We start from the raw sequence: 23,073 nt of genomic DNA, 5'->3' as shown, positions 1-23,073 counted from the left end.
CCGAGGCGTCCCCCAGGGTTGCAGCCTGCGGTGCTCCTAGTACATCTACCGACCGCAGTCGCGACCCCTTACGGGACCGGGACGGCTGCCAGACAACGGGTACCCTTTCAGAATTCTGACCGGTCTCACTGAAAAACAGAAAACAGAATACAGACAACCCAAGGCGCCACTAATCTTACCTCTTCCTCCAAGAGCGACTTCGGGAGTGAAGCGGGGTGAGCGCAGATCCCGGACGAGCCCCCAAATGTTGGATTTCCCCAGAGGAGGACGCCGCCCCAAATCACTCACGAAAGGCATCTCTTGATGCAATAAGCAAGAGGAATTTATTTAGAGACCAGCTAGCTGGGGTCCAAGTGTCAGCCCGACGCAGCCGGTCTCAACAAGGACCTCGAGCACTCAAAACCAAGGGTTTATATAGCATTTTCAAAACACTTAACTCTTAGTAATTTTCCACAGCTGCACATTATCTTTGCAAGACATACATCCTGGGGTTAAGCGAGAGCAAGGTAAGGCCACTCTTCAATTGTTAGGGAGGTTCTGCACGATAAGCTTGGTATGTAGGATTAACTGACCAAGGTTAGCTGACTGAAGGCTACAGCTGCCCCCATCCCGGTGTTCATGATTAACTTGTTTTCCAAGGCCTTACCCAGTTCCAGTTTTTTTTCTTTTAAGTCACAACTTCAGAAAACTGCTTCTAGGCCCTTAAGATGGCTACTCTTATGCTAACTTATTCTCATTCTTACAGTTCCTTTAGTTAGCTCTCCTCAAATTAACCAGTGTGTTGTGTCATCTTTATGCCTGCAGGGATGCTGACTAATTCAGTAACCAAAAAGAAAAAGACAAACACCCCAGTGGAAATGTGGGCAAAGGTCAATATCAAGCAATTCATACAACAAAAAAGTCAAGTAGCTTAAAAACATGGAATGTTTAGCATCACTAGTAAACATGTATATGCACATATGTACATATACATGAACTAAACCAATGTTATGATACCATTTTCAGCCTACCAAACTGGGGAAAAAAATTTTTTTAATAATGTTACAAGATGTTGAAAAGGGTGGGATTGTTTATTCACTCTCTCAAACACCAATGACTGGAACTGGAACTGGAGTTTCTGGGAAATAATATGATCACATGTACAAAGAACACTAACATGTTCCCACCCTTTGACCCAGCAAATGGACTTCTAGGAATATTATCCAAAAGAAATAATCCAAGATTTTCACAAAGATTTATATTGAAGAATTTCTAGCAAAGTATCATCCATAATGTAAATTAAACAAATGACCTAGGTTTCCAGAAATTGAATATGTTTGGCATAAATTGCAGTTCACTTACTTGATGGTATACTGACTTTCAAAACCCTGTTCAAGAAGAGTAACTAGTGAGTTTCTCTCATACCTCTTTTTAAAATGATCAGTAAGTGTTAGGCTGGAGTAAGGAAAAACAAGGACATGCAAACAGAACAGAGAGATGCCATAGGAGGAGAACAGACCAGACCCCAAAGTCCATGCCGTATATGGAAAGGGGACAGCTCTCCCTGAATTCCATCCTGATGTGCCAACTAAGACCCGGATGTCAGCCTCCTCCCTCTTGGAAGGAAAAAAGTTTCTAGTTGACTATTATGTCCCCTTTAGCCAATCATACCTCTCAACACCCCTTAGGATAGCTTGCCCACTCCTCCCCCTCCTAATCCCTTATAAGCGCCCCACCTCCCTAACCGGGTGTGACTTCTCTAGCCTCTGACAAGAAGGCCACAGAACGTCACCCGGGGTTATTTAAATAAATTACCTGGCCCTTTGTTGCCTCTCTTTGCCTGCTTATTCCGGCTAGAATTTATCTTACATATGGTGCCGAAACCTAGGAGGAGTGTGAGTGTGGGGCCCTGACCAGCCACCGGCAGCCCCGCCCCCTCCTTCCTCAACCCGGGACCTCAGCCTGCTCTCCGCTGCATAGACTATTTTCTGGTGTGTCCCTCAGTTTCCCCCAGTCTGCTTCCCTTCCTAACTCCGTTTCACCTGGTCTGTCCGAAATCGTAGCTATGTCCAGGTCTGGGCATTCAGCCCATCCGTTGTGAGTATCCGGGATACTCGCCCCTGGCCCTGCGGTGGGGGAGACATCCCTCACCCAGGCTCCCAGGCCGTCTCCCCTGACTTGGTGCGCTTGGGACGCTGGGCACTTCTTTCAGCGGGATGTTTTTTGGGAAATGAGTGCAGAGATGAGGAACCAGCCCATGAAATCAGAGGCTCAGACCCCGCTGCGGTATCTCATTTCTAATCTGGCTACTCTGTTTGTCCCAGGAAGTCCACAAATGGAAGTTAGTCTTCCATTGCTCTGAAGCTGGGCCTCAGTATCCCTTGGACAACCAATCTCGCTGGCCCCCTGAGGGAACTTTTGATTTTAGCCTCCTCACCGACTTAACTAATTATTGCCACCAGAGCAGAAAGTAGAATGAAATCCCATATGTGCAGGCTTTTTGGACTTTGCACTCCCGTCAAAACCTTTATGTTAAGTGTTCTATAACTCAAGTTCTCCTAGCCCGATCTCCAGTTGAAGATTGTCAGCCTCTTATTCTGCTCAGTCCTTCCTTTTCAGATCCGCCAGAAAACCTCAGTCACCTGCCTCCCTCAGCTCGCAATCCCCTCCCCCTCTCTCCACCACCATCTTTAAGTCCTTTGTCTTCCCACATGTCTCCTCCATCTTAAAGTCCTGCATTCTCAACCATGCCATTGTCCTGCTCTCCTCTTCCGGTGGCTGCACCACCCCTCCCCCTCTCCTTCCACCTTCACCACCCTCTTCCCCCACCAGAACACGCCCCTCTCACCCTCTAGTTCCAGAAGCCACAGACAAGAAGCTGAGAAGAAAGACGGCAATTGGATATCAGTGACTCAAGTCTTTGTATCAGTTTGTCTATCTGTGTATATGTTTTTATATGAAAAGTGTTGCTGACTGTAGTCGTTGTATCTCAGTTTGTACGTTTGTGTGTCTAGGTGTATAGATGAAAAATATTTTATTTAAAAACAAGTGCTTGTGAAGATTAGGCATTCTGGAACTTCCAGAGAATCTAGTAAAAAATGTTAAACTTTAATGCTAATTTGAGTTTAGCTGAAGCAGGCATGTCCTTGTTGTTATCAGCTGCCTAAGTTTACCTAAGGTCATTTAAGTCAATGTTATCTGCTAAATCTTTTAAGACTTTGATAATAACTATGTAATGTTCTTTATTTGCCTTTGAAGTACTTTGTTGTCATTCTAGTTAATTGGATAAGTATTGCTTCATAGCAGCCTATAATCCTATTTAAGCAAGTGCCTTAAAACTTTTAACAACTTCCCAAAATCAAATTTAAAAAAGTGCTTTTGCCTCTAGTTAACTCTGATATTTTCCAGAGAGCCCCTAGAACATGTCAGAAAACCTTTTACTCATTGGAGAAAGTATTTGGCTAATTTTGATTATTTATCTGATATATAATTACCTGCTTAATTGCCTGGAAAGCACTGTCAAAAGGAATAATGCTAAACTTTGTTACTGAATGTTTTGTGTTACAGAAATATCTGAATTTCCTGAATTTTGTTTCAAATGTTGTTGATAAAGTGTTTTAAGCTTTTTCTCTTAAGCTGACAACAGTTTAGTAAATGACTGCCTTTATAAGCAGAATTGAAATTTTATTTTTCTCTCTACCTGATCCCTCCAGAATTTAAAAACTCTCAGTGACTATTTTTATATTTCATGGCAGTATGTTTATTTGCATAAGTTAAATAAGAATCTGCTTTCCTTGTAAGAGGACCAATTAAAATCACTGGTTATACTACCAAGGCTTTGACTGGAATGTCATACCTGAGAGACATGTGTGTAAACTCAGATATGAACAGACGGCTTTAAGGAACTAAGGTTGACATTATAAAGCCAACAAAGCCCCTTAGAAGAACTGGCCTGGTACCTTGCTTACAGAGTTCCCAGCAGCCTTACCAGGTGAGTAAGGAAGGTCACTTCCTGGCAGGAATGTCTTGAGAACCTCAAGAAGAGAGGATTTCACCCAAATGTACAGGTACTGCAGGCACAACCTAATGGCAAGTCTGGCTTGGCTTTCTGGCCTCAAGAAGCCTTTGAAAGTCCAATCTGAAATTCCTTATAAAAAGTTCCAGCAAAGCATATTTAAAAGAGCCTATGTAATCAATTGCTCTTCTTGCTGCACTTATGTAAATAATCAAGCCAACTGTTAATTATTTTCTTAATTTGGCTACTTCTAATAAAAATAAGGGTGATTTTAGAGAAAAGTATTGTTTCAATAATGCAGTCTTATCTATACTAAATCCTAATACTAGTCATTGAGATGTAAACTCGATCCAGAATTCCAGTTCCCTATAATGACCTGGCTAATGCCCCTACTGGGCCCCTTTATAACAGTTTGTGGTTTACTCTTAGTTATCCCTTGTATCCTCAGGTTCCTCCAACAGCGGCTAACCCAGATGACCCGGGCCGCCACCAACCAGATGTTACTTCACCATTACGCACCTCCTCCCACTGAACCCCCTCCTTCAGCCTAATACCAGCCTCAAAACCCCACAATGCCCCTTGTCAGCCAGAATAACCAGATTGAGTCGTCACCCATTATGACCAAAAGGCTGGAATGTTAGGCTGGAGAAAGGAAAAACAAGGACATGCAAACAGAACAGAGAGATGCCATAGGAGGAGAACAGACCAGACCCCAAAGTCCATGCCGTATATGGAAAGGGGAGAGCTCTCCCTGAATTCCATCCTGATGTGCCAACTAAGACCCGGATGTCAGCCTCCTCCCTCTTGGAAAGAAAAAAATTTCTAGTTGACCATTATGTCACCTTTAGCCAATCATACCTCTCAACACCCCCTAGGATAGCTTGCCCACTCCTCCCCCTCCTAATCCCTTATAAGCACCCCACCTCCCTAACCTTGTGTGACTTCTCTGGCCTCTGACAAGAAAGCTACAGAACCTCACCCAGGGGTATTTAAATAAATTACCTGGCCCCTTGTTGCCTCTCTTTGCCTGCTTATTCCAGCTAGAATTTATCTTACAGTAAGTTCTGCCTGCAGCATCCCCAAAGACCCAGTCACTGCTCACCACCTCCAGTGGCCCACTCAGCCTTAGTCTCCCACCTGGAGAACCACACATCTCTCTGATCTGTCCTTCCTGTCCACTCCTGCCCTGCCACAGTGGGTCCAGTCCACAGGGCAGCAAGCCCCCGAAGCAAAACTGGATCATTCCCCTCCCTGCCTAAAATCCTCCAAGGGCTTCCCACTGAGGTCAGAATGAGATCAACCCCTGCCCGTGGCTCTGGGTCCATCCCACCCCTATGGTCAGGCCCTGACTGCTTCTCCTCTCATTGCCACTCTCCAGAGCCCCACACCACACAGCATGGCCATGCTTGTTTTGCTTCTGGCCTCTGCACTTGCAGACTTTCTGCCTGGACTGATCCCCCTGCAGGCCTCTCTAGTGCTGTCTCTTTCCTGTCATTTGCATCCCAACTGAAATGTCAGGTTCTCAAAGTGGGCTTTCCAGACCCACCTCTCCCGCCAAAATGGTATCAGCACTTCTCAAGAGTCCACTATCCCATTTGCCCTGGTTTTTTTTCCAAAGCACTTCTCAGTATCCAAATCATCAAAGGTTGACTCTTTGCTGCTGATTTCCACAAACGAGCAGAAGGACTTCACCTTTCTCGTTCACCATTTGCCATGAGTGACTGCGCACACATCTGTTCATTCAGTTATTCACTCAACAACAACCTGTTGACTGCTTTCTGTGGGCCAGGCCCTGCTCTGGGTGCATTGCAATGCATTCGTGAACAAAGATCCCTTCCTCTATGAAGGTTATATTCTAACACAGGTGAGAGTGAGAGACAGGAAGCATAATGAAAAGTAATTTATACAATCGATTAAAAAGTAGCAGAACTCTGTGGATAAAAAGAATAGCAGAGAGCAGAGTAAGGAAGTGCTCTGGGGCTGGAGCTGGAACAGCAGGGAGGAGGAGGCAGAAGGCTGGAGGGTGCAGTGTTGAAGGTGATCAGGGTGGAGCTCCTTGAAAAGGAGGCATTTGCATGAAAACTTGAAGAAGGACAAATTCATCAGGCAGATACCTGGGAAGAGCGGTCAGTGCCCAGCCCGCCACAGCAAGCCCCTAAGGAAGGAGTGGTGTGGAGGGAGGGGAACATGCCTGGTGCTTGTCACTCAAAACCACATCTGCCTGCTGAGAAATCTTTCTTAATTCTGTGCCCCTATTCTGCCAATGAACCACATCCTCTTGCCCCATGGGGACTGACTACAGGAGCCCCATCTAACTAAAATCATTTCCCAGGACTATTTTGACTTACAGTGGAGAAAAGGCCACCTTCCTTTCTGGGTGCAAATGATGGATGGGAACCTGGAGCTGCCAAACTTACTCATGCGGTTTGATCGTTGACCACACATGTTGCTGAGTACTTACTGCATGTTCACTTCTGTTCTAGGCACCAGGGCTACAGCAGTTACAAGACAGATGGGGTCCCTGTCCTCAGAAAAGAGGGGAAGATAGTAATTCAACAGGAAAAGGTGGCAATCATTTCCGATTGCCCTGAGTTCTCTGAAGACAGTCAGGGTGTTTGGGAAGGAAGTGACTGGGAAGGGGAAGTTTGCAGTATTTCTGAGTGTGGGGCATCTGAATTGGGATCTTGATGGATGAGAAGCGATCAGCCAAGCAAAGGGTTAGGAAGAGGTGTTCCAGGGAGAGGTCCTGAGGTGGGAATGAGCTTGGCAATCAGTACGCTGGAAAGGGAGGACTGTGGCTACAGCTTAGTGAAAGATGGAGAAAGTGATGCAGGGTGACGTCAGAGAGGTACATCATAGGCCTTGTAACACGAAGAAACCAGTGTGTCAAACAGAAACCCGCTCAGGGAGAAACAGAAACAAGAGAAGGTCCAGAAAGTCCTGCAAGCATTCAAAACAGTGCCACACCTCCTTGCCACAGCTCCAAGCCCATCCTCCCAGATTCATGAACCCGAAAAATTCCCCTCTGTGCTCAGCTAGAGTTCTTGCCACTAATACCAAAAGGGTTGAGATCAATAGGTAGATGCATATGAATATAAAGAAGACTGGATGGAATTGGACTGAAATATTAACAATGATGCATCTGGGTTATAGAACTCAATTTCATCTTTACGCATTTTTATATTTTCTTGATTTAGCACATGGAACATACTTAAACTATCTTAAAATTGTGGGGGTTTTGTTTCCATTGCATTTTCTCACACTGCCCACTTTCACCCAGAGGAGGCCACTACGACGGGTCTCCTAGCCTACCACCCGCCAGGACTGTTCTTCCTTCCTGCCCCACCAAGTGTGTCATGACAAAATGGGGAAAGTTTCAAAAGTACATGGAGTGTTTTCCTAGGTGCCTCCATCAGTTGCTCAAAATAATCCCCCTTGCCTGTAGATCTCTAAGCCCAAGAGCACCTCACATTCATGTAGCACAGGTAGCTAATCTTTGAAATCAAGATTTTCTCCCACTCACAAAATCAGCCCCGAAAGCCAGGACTTTTGAGGTCATAGGCTTCTCACTGCCAGTGACAACTACCCTTAAATCAACTTCATATGCATTTATGACACAATTTCACTCACAGATTGGTGGCTCCCTTCGCTCCCAATTTACAGATGAAAACGCCGAGGCCTGGGACATTTAAGTGACTTACCTGGTCAACCCTTCCAGCCACACGTTTCTGGAGCAAAGGACAAACCTCCATCTAGCAGCAGCAGTGGCCGCACAAGTCTAGCTTTCTGTCTGAATCATTTCTCAACAGAAAATGCCACTTTGTTATCAGGACAGTCAAGTGTAGTTAGGACAAGTTCATGGAACAAAGCAGTTTAATTAAAGAAAAACAAATTAGGTTACAGCACTATTCTCTTCAATCCAGAATGGAAATTAATTTGTAATAACTTTATCTTTTATTCATGACATGCCGCATGCTTCAGAGTATGTAGGCATTCTTATATTTTTCAGCTGAATGTGGAATAATTGTGTGTCTCTAATGGGCTGCAAGCCAGTTAAAGTGCTGAAGAGCTAAAGCCGAGGCCCGGCTAACTGTTCAGGGGAGCTGGGAGCCCCTGGGGACTAGCTTTGCGCTCCTTCTGACCAGTCACGGTATTTAACATTCAGAAGGCTGCTGCCGGCTTCAGAGCAGCCTTCTCAGATTGATCACCCCAGAGTCTGACCCTGTTAGTGGCCAAGGACAAAGAAAGCTGTTCATTTTCCTCTAACAACCTCCCTTCCTCTTCCCAGACCAACCTGACAGAGCTGAAGTCATTCGGTTCCCCGCCCCTGACCGTCAGCAACGTCAGCGCTGCGGTCATGGTCCTCATGGCCCCCGGGGGCAGGGTGCCCAAGGACCGGAGCTGGAAGGCCGCGAAGGTCACCATGGCCAAAGTGGATGCTTTCCTGGACTCGCTGATCAACTTCGACAAGGAGAACATTCACGAGAACTGCCTCAAGGCCATCAGGCCCTATCTGCAGGACCCCGAGTTCAATCCCGAGTTCGTGGCCACCAAGTCATACGCCGCTGCGGGCCTCTGCTCTTGGGTGATAAACATTGTGAGGTTCTACGAGGTGTTCTGTGATGTGGAACCCAAGCGCCAAGCATTGAGCAAAGCCACCTCAGACCTTACTGCTGCCCAGGAGAAGCTGGCAGCCATCAAAGCCAAGATCGCTGTAAGTGAGGCCAGAGGCCCCAGTCCCCACTGGGCAGCCTCTAATACACACGCTCTCCACCATTCCCCAGCACCAATGTCCTGATTTTTTTTTTTTTTAATTAGGAGAACCAAATTGTTATGCAAAATCAGAATTTTCAGTAGAGGCAATTTCTAAAATTTATTTCTCAAACACTGTGTAGCCCAGACAGGACAAATCCTCTGAGCCATTGATTTGTACTTTGGTCCTAAAAGCCATTCTCCTTTTCCTTGGAGGAAAGAAAAGATGACAGATAGATATGTACACTAGACGAACACTGTTATCCACAGAGCCAACAGTTGTCTTTTTTACCTACAAATGAAGTTAACACTTTTGCACATCTGATAGTGAAGAACAAAAGGTCAAAAACTGGAGGTTCTTTTTCTCCTTTGAAATGTATGTTTAGTGGCCTCCCTTCACCTTTACCTTTTATACCCCTATCAGTTCTGACCAGCTATAGGCCCAGCCTTATGCTTAGCAGTGTGGACAGGTGGACCTGCTGGGTACAACCAAAGTAAGAGGTAGAAATAGGAATCCTGTAGGATGGCATAGAAGCTAAAGATCCATGGGCAGACTTTAGTTCCGATCCAAGCTGTAATCATTCCTGATGTGCAACCTTTAGAATGGTCTTTAAATGCCCAAACTTCAGTTTCCTTAAGTAAGATGGATACAGTTAATGGCCCCATGTCAGAAGATTGCCCTTGGGATGACAGGAGACGCACAGGCAGAGTGTGAGCCTGGATCCTGCCCCTAGTATCCATGGGGCCCCCGCCACTGCTGTGGTTACCATGACCAGCACCATGTTCCCTCCACTCTCCTCTTGCTCCTTCTTCTCCTCCTCCAGCCACGTGTGCTATCACACGCATGTACATGCTTGGTAATCGGTCACTACATGATCAAGTTCAATCCAGAACATTTCCTGAATCTTTCACTTCCACATATGCATTCTAAGCAAAAAAGATTCCTGCTGCAAATTTTTTGTGATGATCAAAAGGGGTTTACAGCTTGCAAAAAGTAAGATTGTAGATATGATGCCTGCTTCACAAGACATGGTTTTATTTATGGTTAGGTTAAATTTGATGGCTAAAGGTACTAATTCAAGGATAATTGCAACCAATCTCTATAAAGAAAAATGCCTTGGCAAAGTGACTAATCTTTCAATGTGTTTGCTTTATAAATCCAGATGTTTATGGGCATGTTTGCTTAAAACAGGTGATAATCACTGTCGCAATGACCCTCTTCAAAGAACACCGAGTACAAAACACCGTAACATCCCTGTGACTGGTTTTTAGAGGGAAAGCCTTGATAATTCCCATATTCTTCAGTCTCTTCCAGAAAAGTGTTATAAGAACTATAGTTTCAGATTCTTTACTCAAGTTATTTTAACTAAAAGAACATTTGGTGCAAAGGGAATGTTTTCAAAATGTTTATACCTATTCAGTAGCCAACATTCATATGATGGGCCCACTCAACCTGTGATATCTTAGAAAAACTTGGCTACCTTAGGGAGGCATTTGTTTTCTGCCAAAATAGTTTTTGAAAAAAATGTATTCTTGCTTTTAACAAGCTCTTTTCCATCCTTTGCTTATTCACATGTCTTTCAATATCTCAAGAGTTCAGACACTCCCTGTTAGTAATAGCAGAAGAAATAGGCTGCCACTGATCACTAATAAGGAGGCCTGCCCAGGACAAGGAAATTCTTCCCTATATGCCACTGAGGCCATTGCCAGCCTTCTCCAGTTGCACTTCCCACCAAGCCTTATTATTAGCATTTTAGGATAATTCTAAATAAATAATTTTATATTCAAGATGCATAAGGTAAAAAAAAACGCATATTTCAAAACAGATTATACAAGGTGATTTCAATTTGGTCATATACATATATATAAAATTAAAATACATGGAAGTATGGATTGTGATGGTTAAATCTGGGTGGTCTATTTTGGATTCTTTTTATCTATGTTTCCTTATTCTCTGTAATGAACATATGTTAATGGTGCAGTTAATAAGAACCATAATAAGAAAAAGAAGTAAGGCCTTTTCATTGAGCATGTACTCACACATAAAATACCAGATAGTAGAGAAGGGTTTCTAATGAAAACAACAGCATCCTTGCTCTTTTATCCTTTTGTCTATTTCAGCACATTATTAATGCCACTCAGAGCTTGCTACTCAGTGGACTAATGTGTTCCATTGGCCCACATATAGTGTTTGAAAATGATTTAATTGCCACATTTAACACAGCAGGAGAATTTTGTAAGACCCTGATTTCTGGCCAGCCTTAAAGTAATTAGAAGAATCCCAAATATCACTGACTGACCCTGGAGTTAAGGAGCAGTTTTCCATTCAAGCAGACTGTTTTGCTGCATTTTTTCATAGTCCCCACCACATCCTACTTTTTTCAACACTAGACTTCCCTGACCAGTTTACATTATCTTCTGGCCTCTACTCATGTGAACTGTTGACTGCTGTCTGTATACTGTGCTGATATCCCTGTTTCTTGATGTCTCTTATTCAGGCAGTTGACTTTCTCCTGGAGGAGGCTCTGCAATGTTCATCCCCATGTCTTCCCAGTATCATTATGACAAGTGTTTTCAGATGGAGGAAATTGAATTTCCTCCATTTCCTGCTCCATCCCTGAGAGGCGGCTCCCTGAGAGCCCTCAATTTTCAAGATGAAGTTACTGCCTTTTCCTGCAGTAATTCCCCCTACCTTCCACCTCCCAACTTCTATTATCATTATTTATTATTACTTTTGCTTTTGAATCACCAAGCCTGAGAATATCTACATTCTGTTCTGTAACCAAAATCAAGTGTCCCATGCTTTGTCCACTGACTGATTCAAAAAGATGAAAAATTAGTGAATTCCATTTCTATTCTCTGAACCTGGCTATGTTGTTCATTGCAGGTCTAACTGCCACACTAGAATTTCATTTCCTTTTTTTAAAATACAATCTTGTTGCCCCTGTTCTTTCTGGCTTCCTCTATTGTTTTTGCATAGCCTCAATTGTTTTTGAAACTCACCATCTAATCCAGGATGATGTCAAGTCTCCCTTTGCCCCCAAGACTTTTCTCCCTGGTACCCAACTCAAAGCTCCAATTACTGCTGGAAAGTGCACACATTCACTTTCTTGGGGTGGTTCCAGTGATTTCTGGGCCCCGTGCTCTCTCCTTTGTTGCTTTCTTCTCTTGTTTCACTGTGGGCCATTCTTAGGTAACTTGCTCAGAAATGTTAGGTAAGAGGTAAATTTTCCAAATGATTCCAGTTTGGAAATGTCTTTATTTTTAAACTGAGCTAAGAATTTTGCCAAATATTGAATTCTGGTGCCAATTTTTTTCCCTTAGAATGCTGAGTGTTTCATCCTCTTATCTGGTAAGAAGTCTGATGAACTTGGTTTACAGACTGTGTTTCCACCTTTCTGGAAGTGTTTGAATTTTTTCTTTATTCTTGGTATCTAAAACTGCCCATTGATTTACTGAGCTGCTGTTCTTTTTTTATTCATTGTGTTTGGCATATAAAGACTTATTTTTCTCAGCTCTGGAAGAGGATTCTGTATTATCTCTTTGGTAACACCGCTCTGTTTCCTTTTGGATCTAATTTTCTGGAATGCATAATGGTTAAATATGGGACCTTCTCATGGGTCCTCTGTTTCTCTCATCTTTTTTTTCACTTGACATTTTCTTATGCTTTCTAGATTTCCTCAAATTCATCTTTTAACCCTTCCCTGGAATTTATTATTTTTTATATTAACACTAATGATAATTTCCACAACAGTTTTTGGTTCTATGTTTCTTTTACTAGCATCCTCATCTTGTTTTATGGATGAAACATCTTCATTCTCCCTAAGAAACTCATCATGAAGGATTTTATGCTTTGTTGTTGTCTTTGTACTAAAGTTATCTCTATTTCCCAGGTCAGTTTTTCCCTCTTGTTTACCTTAATCTTTTTTACCTTAATCTAGGCTTTCATCAAGTGTCATCTTGTCCTTTCATGTTTTTGAGAATAGTGATCAAAAACTGATGATAGATCCTCAGGCAAGGGCATAGCTGTTTTAATGACAGATTTTGTTTTCAAGATTAGTTGAATTATACTGGATGCATCCTAAATGCCGGCATATGGCATCCTTTCTCTGTCACTATTGAATCTCCTGCTTGTGACATAAATGCCTGGTAGCATTGCGTGCTGGGCATGGGGGTGGAGATACAACGTGGAGGATCGACAGGCTTCCACTTCACCCTCTTATTTTTAGCATTACCCCCAATCACAAATGACATTTCCAATTCCCCAGTGTGTACGGGGCTTTGTGTAGTGGATCAGCTTCCCCTTTGGTGACCTAAGGCCAAATCTAGGTTGTAGCTTCCTCTTCCCTGCTCTGGTAGTTTCTGCCCCTCTACCAGTGTGGTCTTCCATAAATCTATGGGCTCCTGTCACCTTCCAAAGGCTCTCAGCAGTTGCTTGCTGTTTGGGGCTGATGACTTTTTAAAATCATTTCCTAATCATTTTAGAGAAGTCTCAGGAAGAAGAGGAAGTAAATGAGTGTGGCCAGTCTGCCATTGTTAATTGGATGGCTTATCACCTGCTTTTCAAACTGCTTAGCTATATAAACTTGGTGCATTATTTATTTCTCTTGTGACCTGGTAATGAGTGACAGTGCAGCCTGAACCCCAGTTATTGCATATACATGGGACATATTTGGAGGTATCTGCCATGTGTCTGTGTGTCTTTGTGTATGCAAATATGTATTCTGGGGGCAACAAAATCTATGTATGCTTCCATTCTACATTCTTAATAAACTTTGAAAAAAAATTGAAGCCATGTCTTAGAGAGAAGTGTTCCTCTACTTTGGGATAATTAGAAAGAATAGATGGGATTAAGTAAAACTTATCACGTGATCCTAGGACCTTAAAGCAAGAGGAGGACTTGGGTTGCAGACAGACATGATGTAGCAGATGGGCCCCCTGGGGATCCTTCCCACCATTTTCAGCCCTCGCCAGGCTCCAGGATACTTTTGCTTCTAATAGGAGAACCTGCACTTTTGGCAGGTTACTGGAACCCATTTTTCCCCAAAACAAAGAGAGACAGGATTTATGCACCTGGTCCATGTACGTCTCCCCTCCTAGCCCTGAACCAGTGATGGAAGTGCTGGAGTAGGAAAAGCCCTCACTTGGCAGGACTGCTGTGGACGGCCAATGGGACTCTGCCTGAGATTGCCCCTAACTGCTCTCCTTTCCCTCCCTGTGCTGCCTTCCCCAGTCCCTTATAGCTTCCCCCTTCCTTGGATCCTACCTCAGAAGCTGGAGATGACTTAGGGTGATAGAATTACTGATAGACCCTGTGTTTCTTCCTAAACAGCACCTTAATGAAAACCTGGCCAAACTCACAGCCAAATTTGAGAAAGCAACAGCAGACAAACTCAAATGCCAGCAGGAAGCTGAAGCGACCGCAGGCACCATCTCCCTTGCAAATCGCCTGGTGAGTGTGAGCCTCAGCTGCCTGAGCTTTAATCATATTAGCCGAGCTTGTCAAGTGCCACAGAGGTGCAAAATAGATGAGCACAGCTCAGTGGGGCTTTGACTTTGGGGGAAATGTTAAAATGTGCTGGGATGCAGAGACCGAACACTGAGAAAAGTGTGATGCACGCCCCTGTCTGGTCAGCAGTTTGCCTTCAGAGATGGTTGAGAGGATGGTAACACTGGCTCTGTCAGGAGGCCCATGGGAGCTGTGCCATGCTTATATACACATGCACCTACCAGAGGACGCATTACATGGCAAAGCTAGCATTTGATAGGCAAAATCTGAAGCTCTTTTTCAAACCTGTGCTATGTTTAATAAGGGTGTGACCAGGATTAGGCACTGAGATAGAAGCATGAGACCAATGGCCAATTGACACTGCACATTTCTAACCATGACCTTGACCATAGGTACACACACACACACACACACACACACACACACACACACACAGATCTGGCCTCTTGATAAAATGAATCTGAAAGAGCAGGATGCTTCTATTATGGGTGTCTGCTGCTGTATAACAAAATACCCCAAACCTTAGTGATTTAACACAGTAGCCATTTCATTATATCTGGAATTTAGATTAGGAATTTGGGCAGGGTTCAACTGGTGAGCTATTCCACTTCATGGGCACCTACTAGGTAGGACCATGGGTGTTACTCAGCCAAAGGCTCAGTTGGTTTGGAGGTCCTTCACATGCGCCTTGGCAGGGAGGACTGGAAGGATGGGCTCAGCTGGTCCCCTCTCCCTCTCTGTGCAGCCTCGGGTCTCTCCAGCACTAGTCTAACGTCTTACCTAGTGACTCCAAGAGCCAGTGTTCCAAGAAGAGGAAGGATGAGGTCCCAGTCTGTTAAGTCCTGGGACCGAAAGCCAGCACATCTCTTCCACTGTGTTCTGTTGGTCAAGGTAGTCATAGATTCAAGGAGAGGAAGCACAGACACTAGTTCTTGGTGACAAGAGGGTCAAAGAATTCACAGCCTTTTTAAGTCCCCCATGGCTCATATTTCTCATCACAAATTATTAAGATCCTGCAAAGCCATTTCCACTGGGTATGATTTCTCTTCAATCAAGAACCTTCACAGTACCTTCCTCACCAATGAAGGAAAGTGGAATCGATACCTCTTCACATTTATCCCAGCCACCATTTATTTATATAACAAAGCCAGATTTTCAAGTCTAGGGAGAAATGAGTTATAACAATCACTGCACCAAGCCATGCCTCGGTGCAGAGAGGCTGTACCACAGTGTGTGCCTGCAGCTGTTTACTGAACCTGCTGCTGCAGAGCTGTGAGGTGACTATTTTAATGGAACAATTTGGTGTGGAGACTTCTCCTCTGCAACTGTGCAAAAGTAGTCCAGCCCTCCTAGCTGGCCTGACTTCTACTCGGGTCCCTGTCTGGTGTCCAGAACTCAGCACAACTGGTGATCATGGGAGGCAGAGTGGAGCTCTGCTCTGGGATTCAGGCTCTCTGGTCTCTGGAGACACCCTCGTGGTTCTGGCAAGACACTCCAACTTTCTGCTCCTGAAACCTGAAAATGGGTGTGGGGGTGTTTGTGCTGGCAGGTTCCTAACATCTCTCCCCCAATGACATTCTGTCATGCCGCCTTTCAGAGAGAGACGGGTAAGTCATAACACAGACGCCAGGCTCCACCCCACAGGAACCGACCTCTGAGAAAGGAAGTGCTCCTCCCCCAGGGCGGGGGTGCCCATGCAGAGCTGCGCCAAACCTCAGGCAGAGTCAGCTCACGTTCTGGAATCCCGGTAATCGCACACATGCCCGTGTTTCAGGACTTCTGCCTCTGTGTCTAAATTACCAGGTCTATCTCCCCACCCACTGCAAATTATTTATAGTGCATGGAATTGATGTTATTTATTATCAGATCCCCAGCATTTGAGAAGGGGAAGAGAGAAGTGCATAATTTTCTAATGTGTTTTACAGAACAGACACTGTGGTAAGTGATCAACATACACGCACACGGACATATTTAGTCGTCCCAACAGCCCTTGAAGGTGGGTGGGGCTCATCTCCAAACCTAGAAAGAGCAGAGCCTGAGAGCGTGCATTCTAAACTTGCCATCCTCCCACAGCCCACACAGTACGCAGCGCAGGGACTTGACGCCGGCATGTTTGCTGTGGCCGGTACAAACCCCCACTGATGAACAGTAATTGATGTTTGCGCCTTCCTGCTACTAAGCATGCACGGCCCGTTCTTGGGGAACAAAACCATGGCTCTACAGAGACTGTGGAGTGACAAGTCTTCTCTCTGGTCTTTGAAATGGCAGGTAGGAGGACTCGCTTCGGAAAACGTGAGGTGGGCAGAAGCTGTGCAGAACTTCAAACAACAGGAAAGGAAATTATGTGGAGACATTTTACTTATTACGGCTTTCATTTCGTACCTTGGCTTCTTTACAAAGAAATACCGGCAGAGCCTCCTGGACGGGAGCTGGAGACCCTACCTGAGCCAGCTGAACGTACGTATGGCCTGAACTCACCCTCAGCATGCCAACCTGTGGGTACCAGTGCGCTCACGTGCCCATGACACTCACCCACATCTTCTGGTCCCTCCTCGCACACTTCCTCACCATGGCCTGGGCATCCCCTAGGGACCTCTGGAACACAGGGGTGACAGAGACACCCGTGTCCTGCCACATGCCGTCATCGCCATCCTCACCACTGGGCCCCCGAGGCCAGCATCCTTCCTCCTAATGGGGCCCCCTCCATGGGAATTCCCATCCACTGCCCAGCAGGCTGCCTCCTGACACTCCTCAAAACCAGAAAACCTGAGAGGCACAAAACCCCTGTGTTTCCCTGCTCATGAGGCTAAGTTCCTAGTAACGGTGTGGGCACCTTGTTATGGGCCCCAAAGCTACATGGTCTGTGCCTGTGGCTCACAGACACCCTTATGAAATGTCTCTACTTTTTTTTTCCGTGTGCACTCAGCTTGTCCTCTTCATGTAGGCAAATGGATTTTACTCCCAACCCCTCCTTCCACACTGACATGATGAAGGGGGGAAATGTTGGTTCCTGACAGAAGGGGATTCAGGGTTGCACCAGAGCCTATAGTCAGAATAATTCCTAAGGTTACCTTGACACTTTTCAGAGGCTGCGATCCACAAATGCTCAGCATGTCCCACCAGTGCGCTAGACAGGAAGTACAAAAATCATTCAAGACCAGGATGCCTGCAGGAAGTTCATAGTCCAGTAGAGGAGATTAAGTGATTAGGCCCATAGAAAACAGCTGCTGTGAGTCAGCACATAACATTCACTGTGCACAGTAGGGGTGGTGTTCCAAAATTCACTGGTAGGTGTATCCTTAGAACAGAAAACCCATTTGTGTAGTGATGGCTCATTTCACGGATCAGCTCATAACATCTTATTCACTGATGATGTTGAATAGTGCTGTCCAAGCTGTTACAGTACTAGGAGACAATCAGAAAATAAAGCTGCTCCTTATTCATCTTGAGCACTGTGGAAAAAGAAATTGTCAGATGGCTGATCTCTAGCTGAGTGGACGGAGAGGAGGAACCCATGGACAGCTTAGCAAGGCTTTCTCTAGCTCTGTTTGGTGTTCCTGAGCATTTTTGTGTGATGAACCCCTTTGTCAGGTAAAACCTGTAATTCTTTTCACAATAATGTTTTTTAGTACATAGAATAGAATGAATAAGATGACAGAGGAAAACAATTCTATTGAAATATATTTCTGATCCCAGAAGAACTGCCAGGGGCAGGTTTCCCTCCCCACATTAGTACTGGCTGTTTGCACCCTTGGTGGGGTGATTAAAGGGACAGGAGATGACTTGAAGAGGTTTTCCTGAGGTGACCAGGGAGACAAATGTCAGAGAAGAGAGCGACAGAGACGTTACAAAAGCCTACATGTGAACCTTGAAAACATTCTGCTAAGTGAGAGCAGCCAAACACAAAGGGTCACATACCGTAGGATTCCATCTATGTGAAATATTCACAACAGGTAAATCCACAGAGAGCGGGTTAGTGGTTGCTGAGAGCTGGGGCTAGTGCGGAACGAGACTGACTGCTAAGGGTCAGGCGTGTCCTTTGGGAGTGATGGAACTACTTTGGAACTAGGTAGAGCTGACGGCTTTACAACCTCGTGAATGTGTGAAGCACCGTCCCACTGGGCACTCTAAAGTGGTTATGTGAATTTTACCCCAGTGTTTTTTTTAAAAAGAGTATTGTTCCCACTGAAAAACAGACTTGTGGGAGAATTAAATGAGGTGGAATAGTCAACACAGAAAGAAAAGGAAGGGTCTGGTGCACACATAAGAGGCATGGAGCAAGGGCATGCTCAGGCCTGACGGTTTGCTCACTGTTTCTCAGCACACAGCAGCAGGCGGGTTTCAGGCAAGAAGCCCTGGGAGTGGGGTGTTCCAGGCAGGGAGAAAGTTTTGCAAGCTGGGCCTCTGTGAGCAAGTGGTGAAAAAGAGGAGAGGAGGGAGTGGGTACTGTGGGCTGGCATGGATGGAGAAAGCCCACTGGGGGCGGGGCCTGGTTTGTGAAAAATACACAAGAGACACAGATACGTCGTAGGGAAGTGACCTGTTACCAGGGGCATGCGCATAGGAAACTACTGGTTAAAGTACTAATAATTATGGTAGAAATTTGATTTAGGAGAATATACTAAAGAACAAAAGATCACACAGGCTGAGCTAAGCTGGTGGTCATCCATCAAGAGAAAAAAAGACTATCAGGAGTTTACAGAAACCTGCTTCCAGGAATAATCACCTGGCCAGAAAAGCACTCCTCAGGGAGATTTTGATCTCGCTTCTAAAGAAGTTGTGTCATTTTAGTGAGCAGCTGGGTATTCCGCCCCCACATGAGAAGGCCTGCCTCCGTTCTGAGCATGCGTGGTGTTTCTCCATCGTCAGGTACCCATCCCAGTCACGCCCAGCCTGGATCCCCTGAGGATGCTGACGGATGATGCTGACATGGCCGCCTGGCAGAACGAGGGCCTCCCTGCGGACCGCATGTCCATGGAGAATGCCACCCTCCTCGTCAACTGTGAGCGCTGGCCGCTCATGGTTGACCCTCAGCTACAAGGCATCAAATGGATCAAGAACAAATACGGCGAAGACCTGTGGGTCACCCGGATAGGTCAGAAGGGGTAGGTGGCTGAGCACGTAAGTTTCCACTTTGGCCCTTTGTGTGCAGAGAAAAAATGTTATGAGCAGGTCTGAAACCCCAGGGGACTGCTTCCACCCTTCTAGTCTCTCCATGATGTTGCTCGTGTTTCTCCTCACATTTTAGGGAACCTCCCAATGCAAGATGCTTGGGCCCGGAGTCTCTGCTTTTCTTGCTCATTAGAAATCACATGCCCCAGCCTCCCAACCTGCTCAGGGGTCCTTTCTCCACCATCCTTGACATTCACCTCCCGTCTCCCGTAAATACTCCCCACCTCCCCTAACATCATGATCCATCGTCAGACAAAGCTGTTGTACAAAGCGTTCCTCACATTTAGCCAAAAACTGCCTCCTTCAGCACTCTCCCACCCATGTTCCTACCTCTGCCTGGAGCCACATGGAACAAACCTGAATGCTCTGTCCCCTGAGGGATGACATGACAGTCATATGCACAGCAGCCAAGCTCATTATGAAACCTTCAGAGCCCTTTGCACCGGCCATGCAGCTTTGTGCCCACCTGACAGGGGAGTTATGATGTGAAGAGACATGAATGACAGGGATCCTCTGCCCATCACCCTCCACACCTCATGGGTCCAGCCTCAGCAGCTGTCACCTATTGCTTCATTAACTCTGATATAACTTAGCTTTGTAGTTTCTGTTCTCAATTCTTGTCATTAGGATACATGGAAAAAATAAGAGGGCAATGGGGGAGAGGAAGAGGGACAGAGATCATTTGTGAGGTGGTTGAATGGGCAGTCTTGGTGTAAGGGACTTTATCTTAGATGCTTCCCTTAATCCACACAACTGACAGGATTAATGTTACTGGTGCCATTTCACATCTGAGGAAACTGTGGTACACCATTGTAAAAGCAATGGCTATTTGTACAACCACATTTACAGCAGCCATATTCACAATACCCAAAAGGTGGAAGCAAACCTAGTGTCCACTGACAGATGAGTGCATAAACAAGATGGGGTGTGCAGTGAAATGTTATTCAGCCTCAACCCAGAAGGAGCTCTGGCACCTGCTCCCACATGGATGAATCTTGAGGACATCATGCTGAGAGAAATACGCCTGTTACAAAAGACAAATACTGTGTGGTTCCACTCACATGAGGAATGGAGAGCTGCCAAATTCATGGGCACAGAACTAGAATGGTGGTGTCAGTTCTGTGGGGAGGGGCACTGGGGTATAGATTTTCAGTTTTGCAAGATGAGAGAGCTCTAGAGAGGGGATGGTCGCAGAGTAATGTGAATGCATGTGATGCCAGTGAACAGCAGTTAAGAGGACAGATTTTATGTTATGTATAGTTTACCACGATGTTTAATTAATTAATCAATTTTAAAATTGAAGCCATCCAGGAGAGCGGTGCCTCCAAGTTAACCACTGTGTCTCAGAGGCCGCAATTATCTCATTAAATTTCCTGTGAATCTACACCTTGCCACAGGCTTTCCTGCCCAACTTTCTCCGCAGCTACCTTCAAACTATAGAGCGTGCCCTGGAAGCTGGAGATGTGGTGCTAATTGAAAACGTAGAAGAGTCCATTGATCCTGTTCTGGGACCCCTGCTTGGCAGAGAAGTCATTAAAAAAGGACGGTAAGTCTCAGCCACGTGGCTGCTCCTTGGTGAGGAGCTGGTTCACAGCCCCAGGCAGATCTGTGGGCAGATTGTACTCTTCCTAGAACATCCTATCCTCAACTCATGTCAAGTAGTTCCTGGTAGCCCGCACACGTTTCTTTCTTCCAGAAGAGGACTATTTAGCTGCCCTCATCTCCTAGAGAAGGTCTCCTGGAATAACTTCTCTGCCGGCAGTCAGTGTCCTCACTGACTTCTTCTGAAAGGCACGGTGCACTATTTGGGAGGAACTTTAGAAGGAAAGTGGTTGACAAGCAGACTGACTTAAGGATGCACATTTTATCTCATGCAGGATTGCTTGACTTCAGAGCCCCTCACCCGCCGCCCAGGCCATAAACCTTCTTCACATGTGCCTAAGATCTGCTCATTTTAATTAACCATTTTCACCCATGGAAGTTATTCTCCATTAGCCAATAAAAAAAGTAAGCCCACAGTGCCAAGAACAGAGACAGAGAAGACTTAGTGCTGGGAGAGGCCCAGCGGCAGAGACCAGCTTGCTGCATGCAGACTTGCTCTGAGTGGACAGGATTCTAGTGATTGACCTGCCACCATGGGAATAAAGTTGGGTATAAACCCTTTCACCCTCCCCCCAAAAAAAAGTAAGCCCAATTTCTCATCTGTTAAGGCACCTTTGTGCAAACTACGAGGGTGCCCCTTCCTGCAAGCACTTTACTGCCATCTGCTGGAAATGTTTCATCAGTACAGCTCTGTATGGGCTGCCCTGTCAACGGCTCCCCCTCCAGTTGCATGCAAACACAAATCGAACAGGGGGACCATGAGAGACAGTCTTTCACCCTCCCCCTGAGGACAAAGATCCTAGGGCTCAATCCAGACATTCATGGGAGAAATCCATCTGAATGTGGCAATACTGTTTACTGTGCTTTTACAAAAAAACCATCTAGAATTCTGTCACGACCAAATCTCACAGGAAGGTACCCCATCTTCACAAAAGCCTTTGTGTTCCAGATTCATTAAAATCGGAGACAAAGAGTGTGAATACAATCCCAAATTCCGGCTAATCCTTCACACCAAGCTGGCCAATCCTCACTACCAGCCGGAACTGCAAGCTCAAGCCACTCTGATCAACTTCACCGTGACCAGGGACGGCCTGGAGGACCAGCTGCTGGCCGCTGTGGTCAGCATGGAGAGGCCAGACCTGGAGCAGCTAAAGGTAGGTCAGGTGTCCACCAAGGGAAGGAGGAAGAAAATGCTCTGCCGCTCAGTCCTGCAGTGCTCCCCATCTGGGAGAGCAGAGCAGCAAGGGCTCTGCTAGACCCGGAGCACCAGCCCCTGGAGCCCCAAGCTGGGACATGGGCTGGAGTGAGCTAGAGAACAGAGAGGCAGAAGATAGCTGGGAGAACAGACACTCATCGCCGAGAGCAGAGCCTGGCACAGGGCTGTGAACATGAGGGCCTCTCATCACACATGGTCACATGCCTGTGTCCAGAACTAAGTCAAGTTCAGTTTTGCAAGGGCAATGGAAACAGGTTTTTAACCATGTTAGGATTAGTGTCTTAGTCAGCTCAGGCTGCTATAACAAAATACCAATAGGCTGGGCAGTTAATACAACAGAAATGTATTTTTCCATGGTTCTGGAAGCTGGAAGTCCCCGACAGGGAACCAGCATGGTTGGTTTCTGGTGAGACCTTTCTTCCTAGCTTGCAGGAGGCCCCCATCTTGCCATGTGCTTACAGACCTCTTCTTTGTGTGTGCACAGAGAGAGAGAGCAAGCTCTCTGGTCTCTCTGATTAAAAGGGCACTGATCCCATCAGACCAGGACCCCACCCTGTGAGCTCATTTAACCATAGCCACTGCCTTAAAGGCCCATGTTCAACGCAGTCACATGGTAGGGTAGAGCTTCAGCATAGGAATTTGAGGGGGGACACAATTTAGTCCAAAGCAAGTAGTATCCCTTTTTTTCTCTCTTTTGACCTACTTGGATTGTAAATTACAGGTCAAAAATTACAGTGCAAGTGACACTGGGTTCAGAGCTCCCTAAGACTGTTTCCTGCTAGCATTCATTTATTGAATGGATACCTGTGGCACTTCAGCTCCGTAACA

The 23,073-nt window shown here is 45.7% G+C and overlaps 1 protein-coding gene across 18 annotated transcripts in view; it reads left to right on the top strand.

The window, feature by feature from the left end:
- The window catches only part of DNAH9 (dynein axonemal heavy chain 9), a 352,680-nt gene that overhangs the window by 254,143 nt on the left and 75,464 nt on the right, over nt 1–23,073 (top strand). For 17 of the 18 annotated variants that reach the window (XR_008997155.1, XM_057500838.1, XM_057500837.1 and 14 more), the window contains 6 exons: nt 8,283–8,708; nt 14,079–14,198; nt 16,524–16,712; nt 19,125–19,360; nt 20,851–20,973; nt 21,979–22,183. Coding sequence is in view for 17 of the 18 variants with exons in the window: in XM_057500838.1 (XP_057356821.1) it covers nt 8,283–8,708; nt 14,079–14,198; nt 16,524–16,712; nt 19,125–19,360; nt 20,851–20,973; nt 21,979–22,183 (1,299 nt within the window). In the remaining variant the exon portion in view is untranslated. The remainder of the gene's footprint in view (nt 1–8,282; nt 8,709–14,078; nt 14,199–16,523; nt 16,713–19,124; nt 19,361–20,850; nt 20,974–21,978; nt 22,184–23,073) is intronic. The other variant, XM_057500840.1, reaches the window with a different exon arrangement.

This window comes from Manis pentadactyla, chromosome 4 (genome assembly GCF_030020395.1).
Source record: "Manis pentadactyla isolate mManPen7 chromosome 4, mManPen7.hap1, whole genome shotgun sequence".
Taxonomy (NCBI): Eukaryota; Metazoa; Chordata; class Mammalia; order Pholidota; family Manidae; genus Manis; species Manis pentadactyla.
Note: the sequence above shows the minus strand (reverse complement) of the source record. Positions and strands in the feature narration are given on the sequence as shown.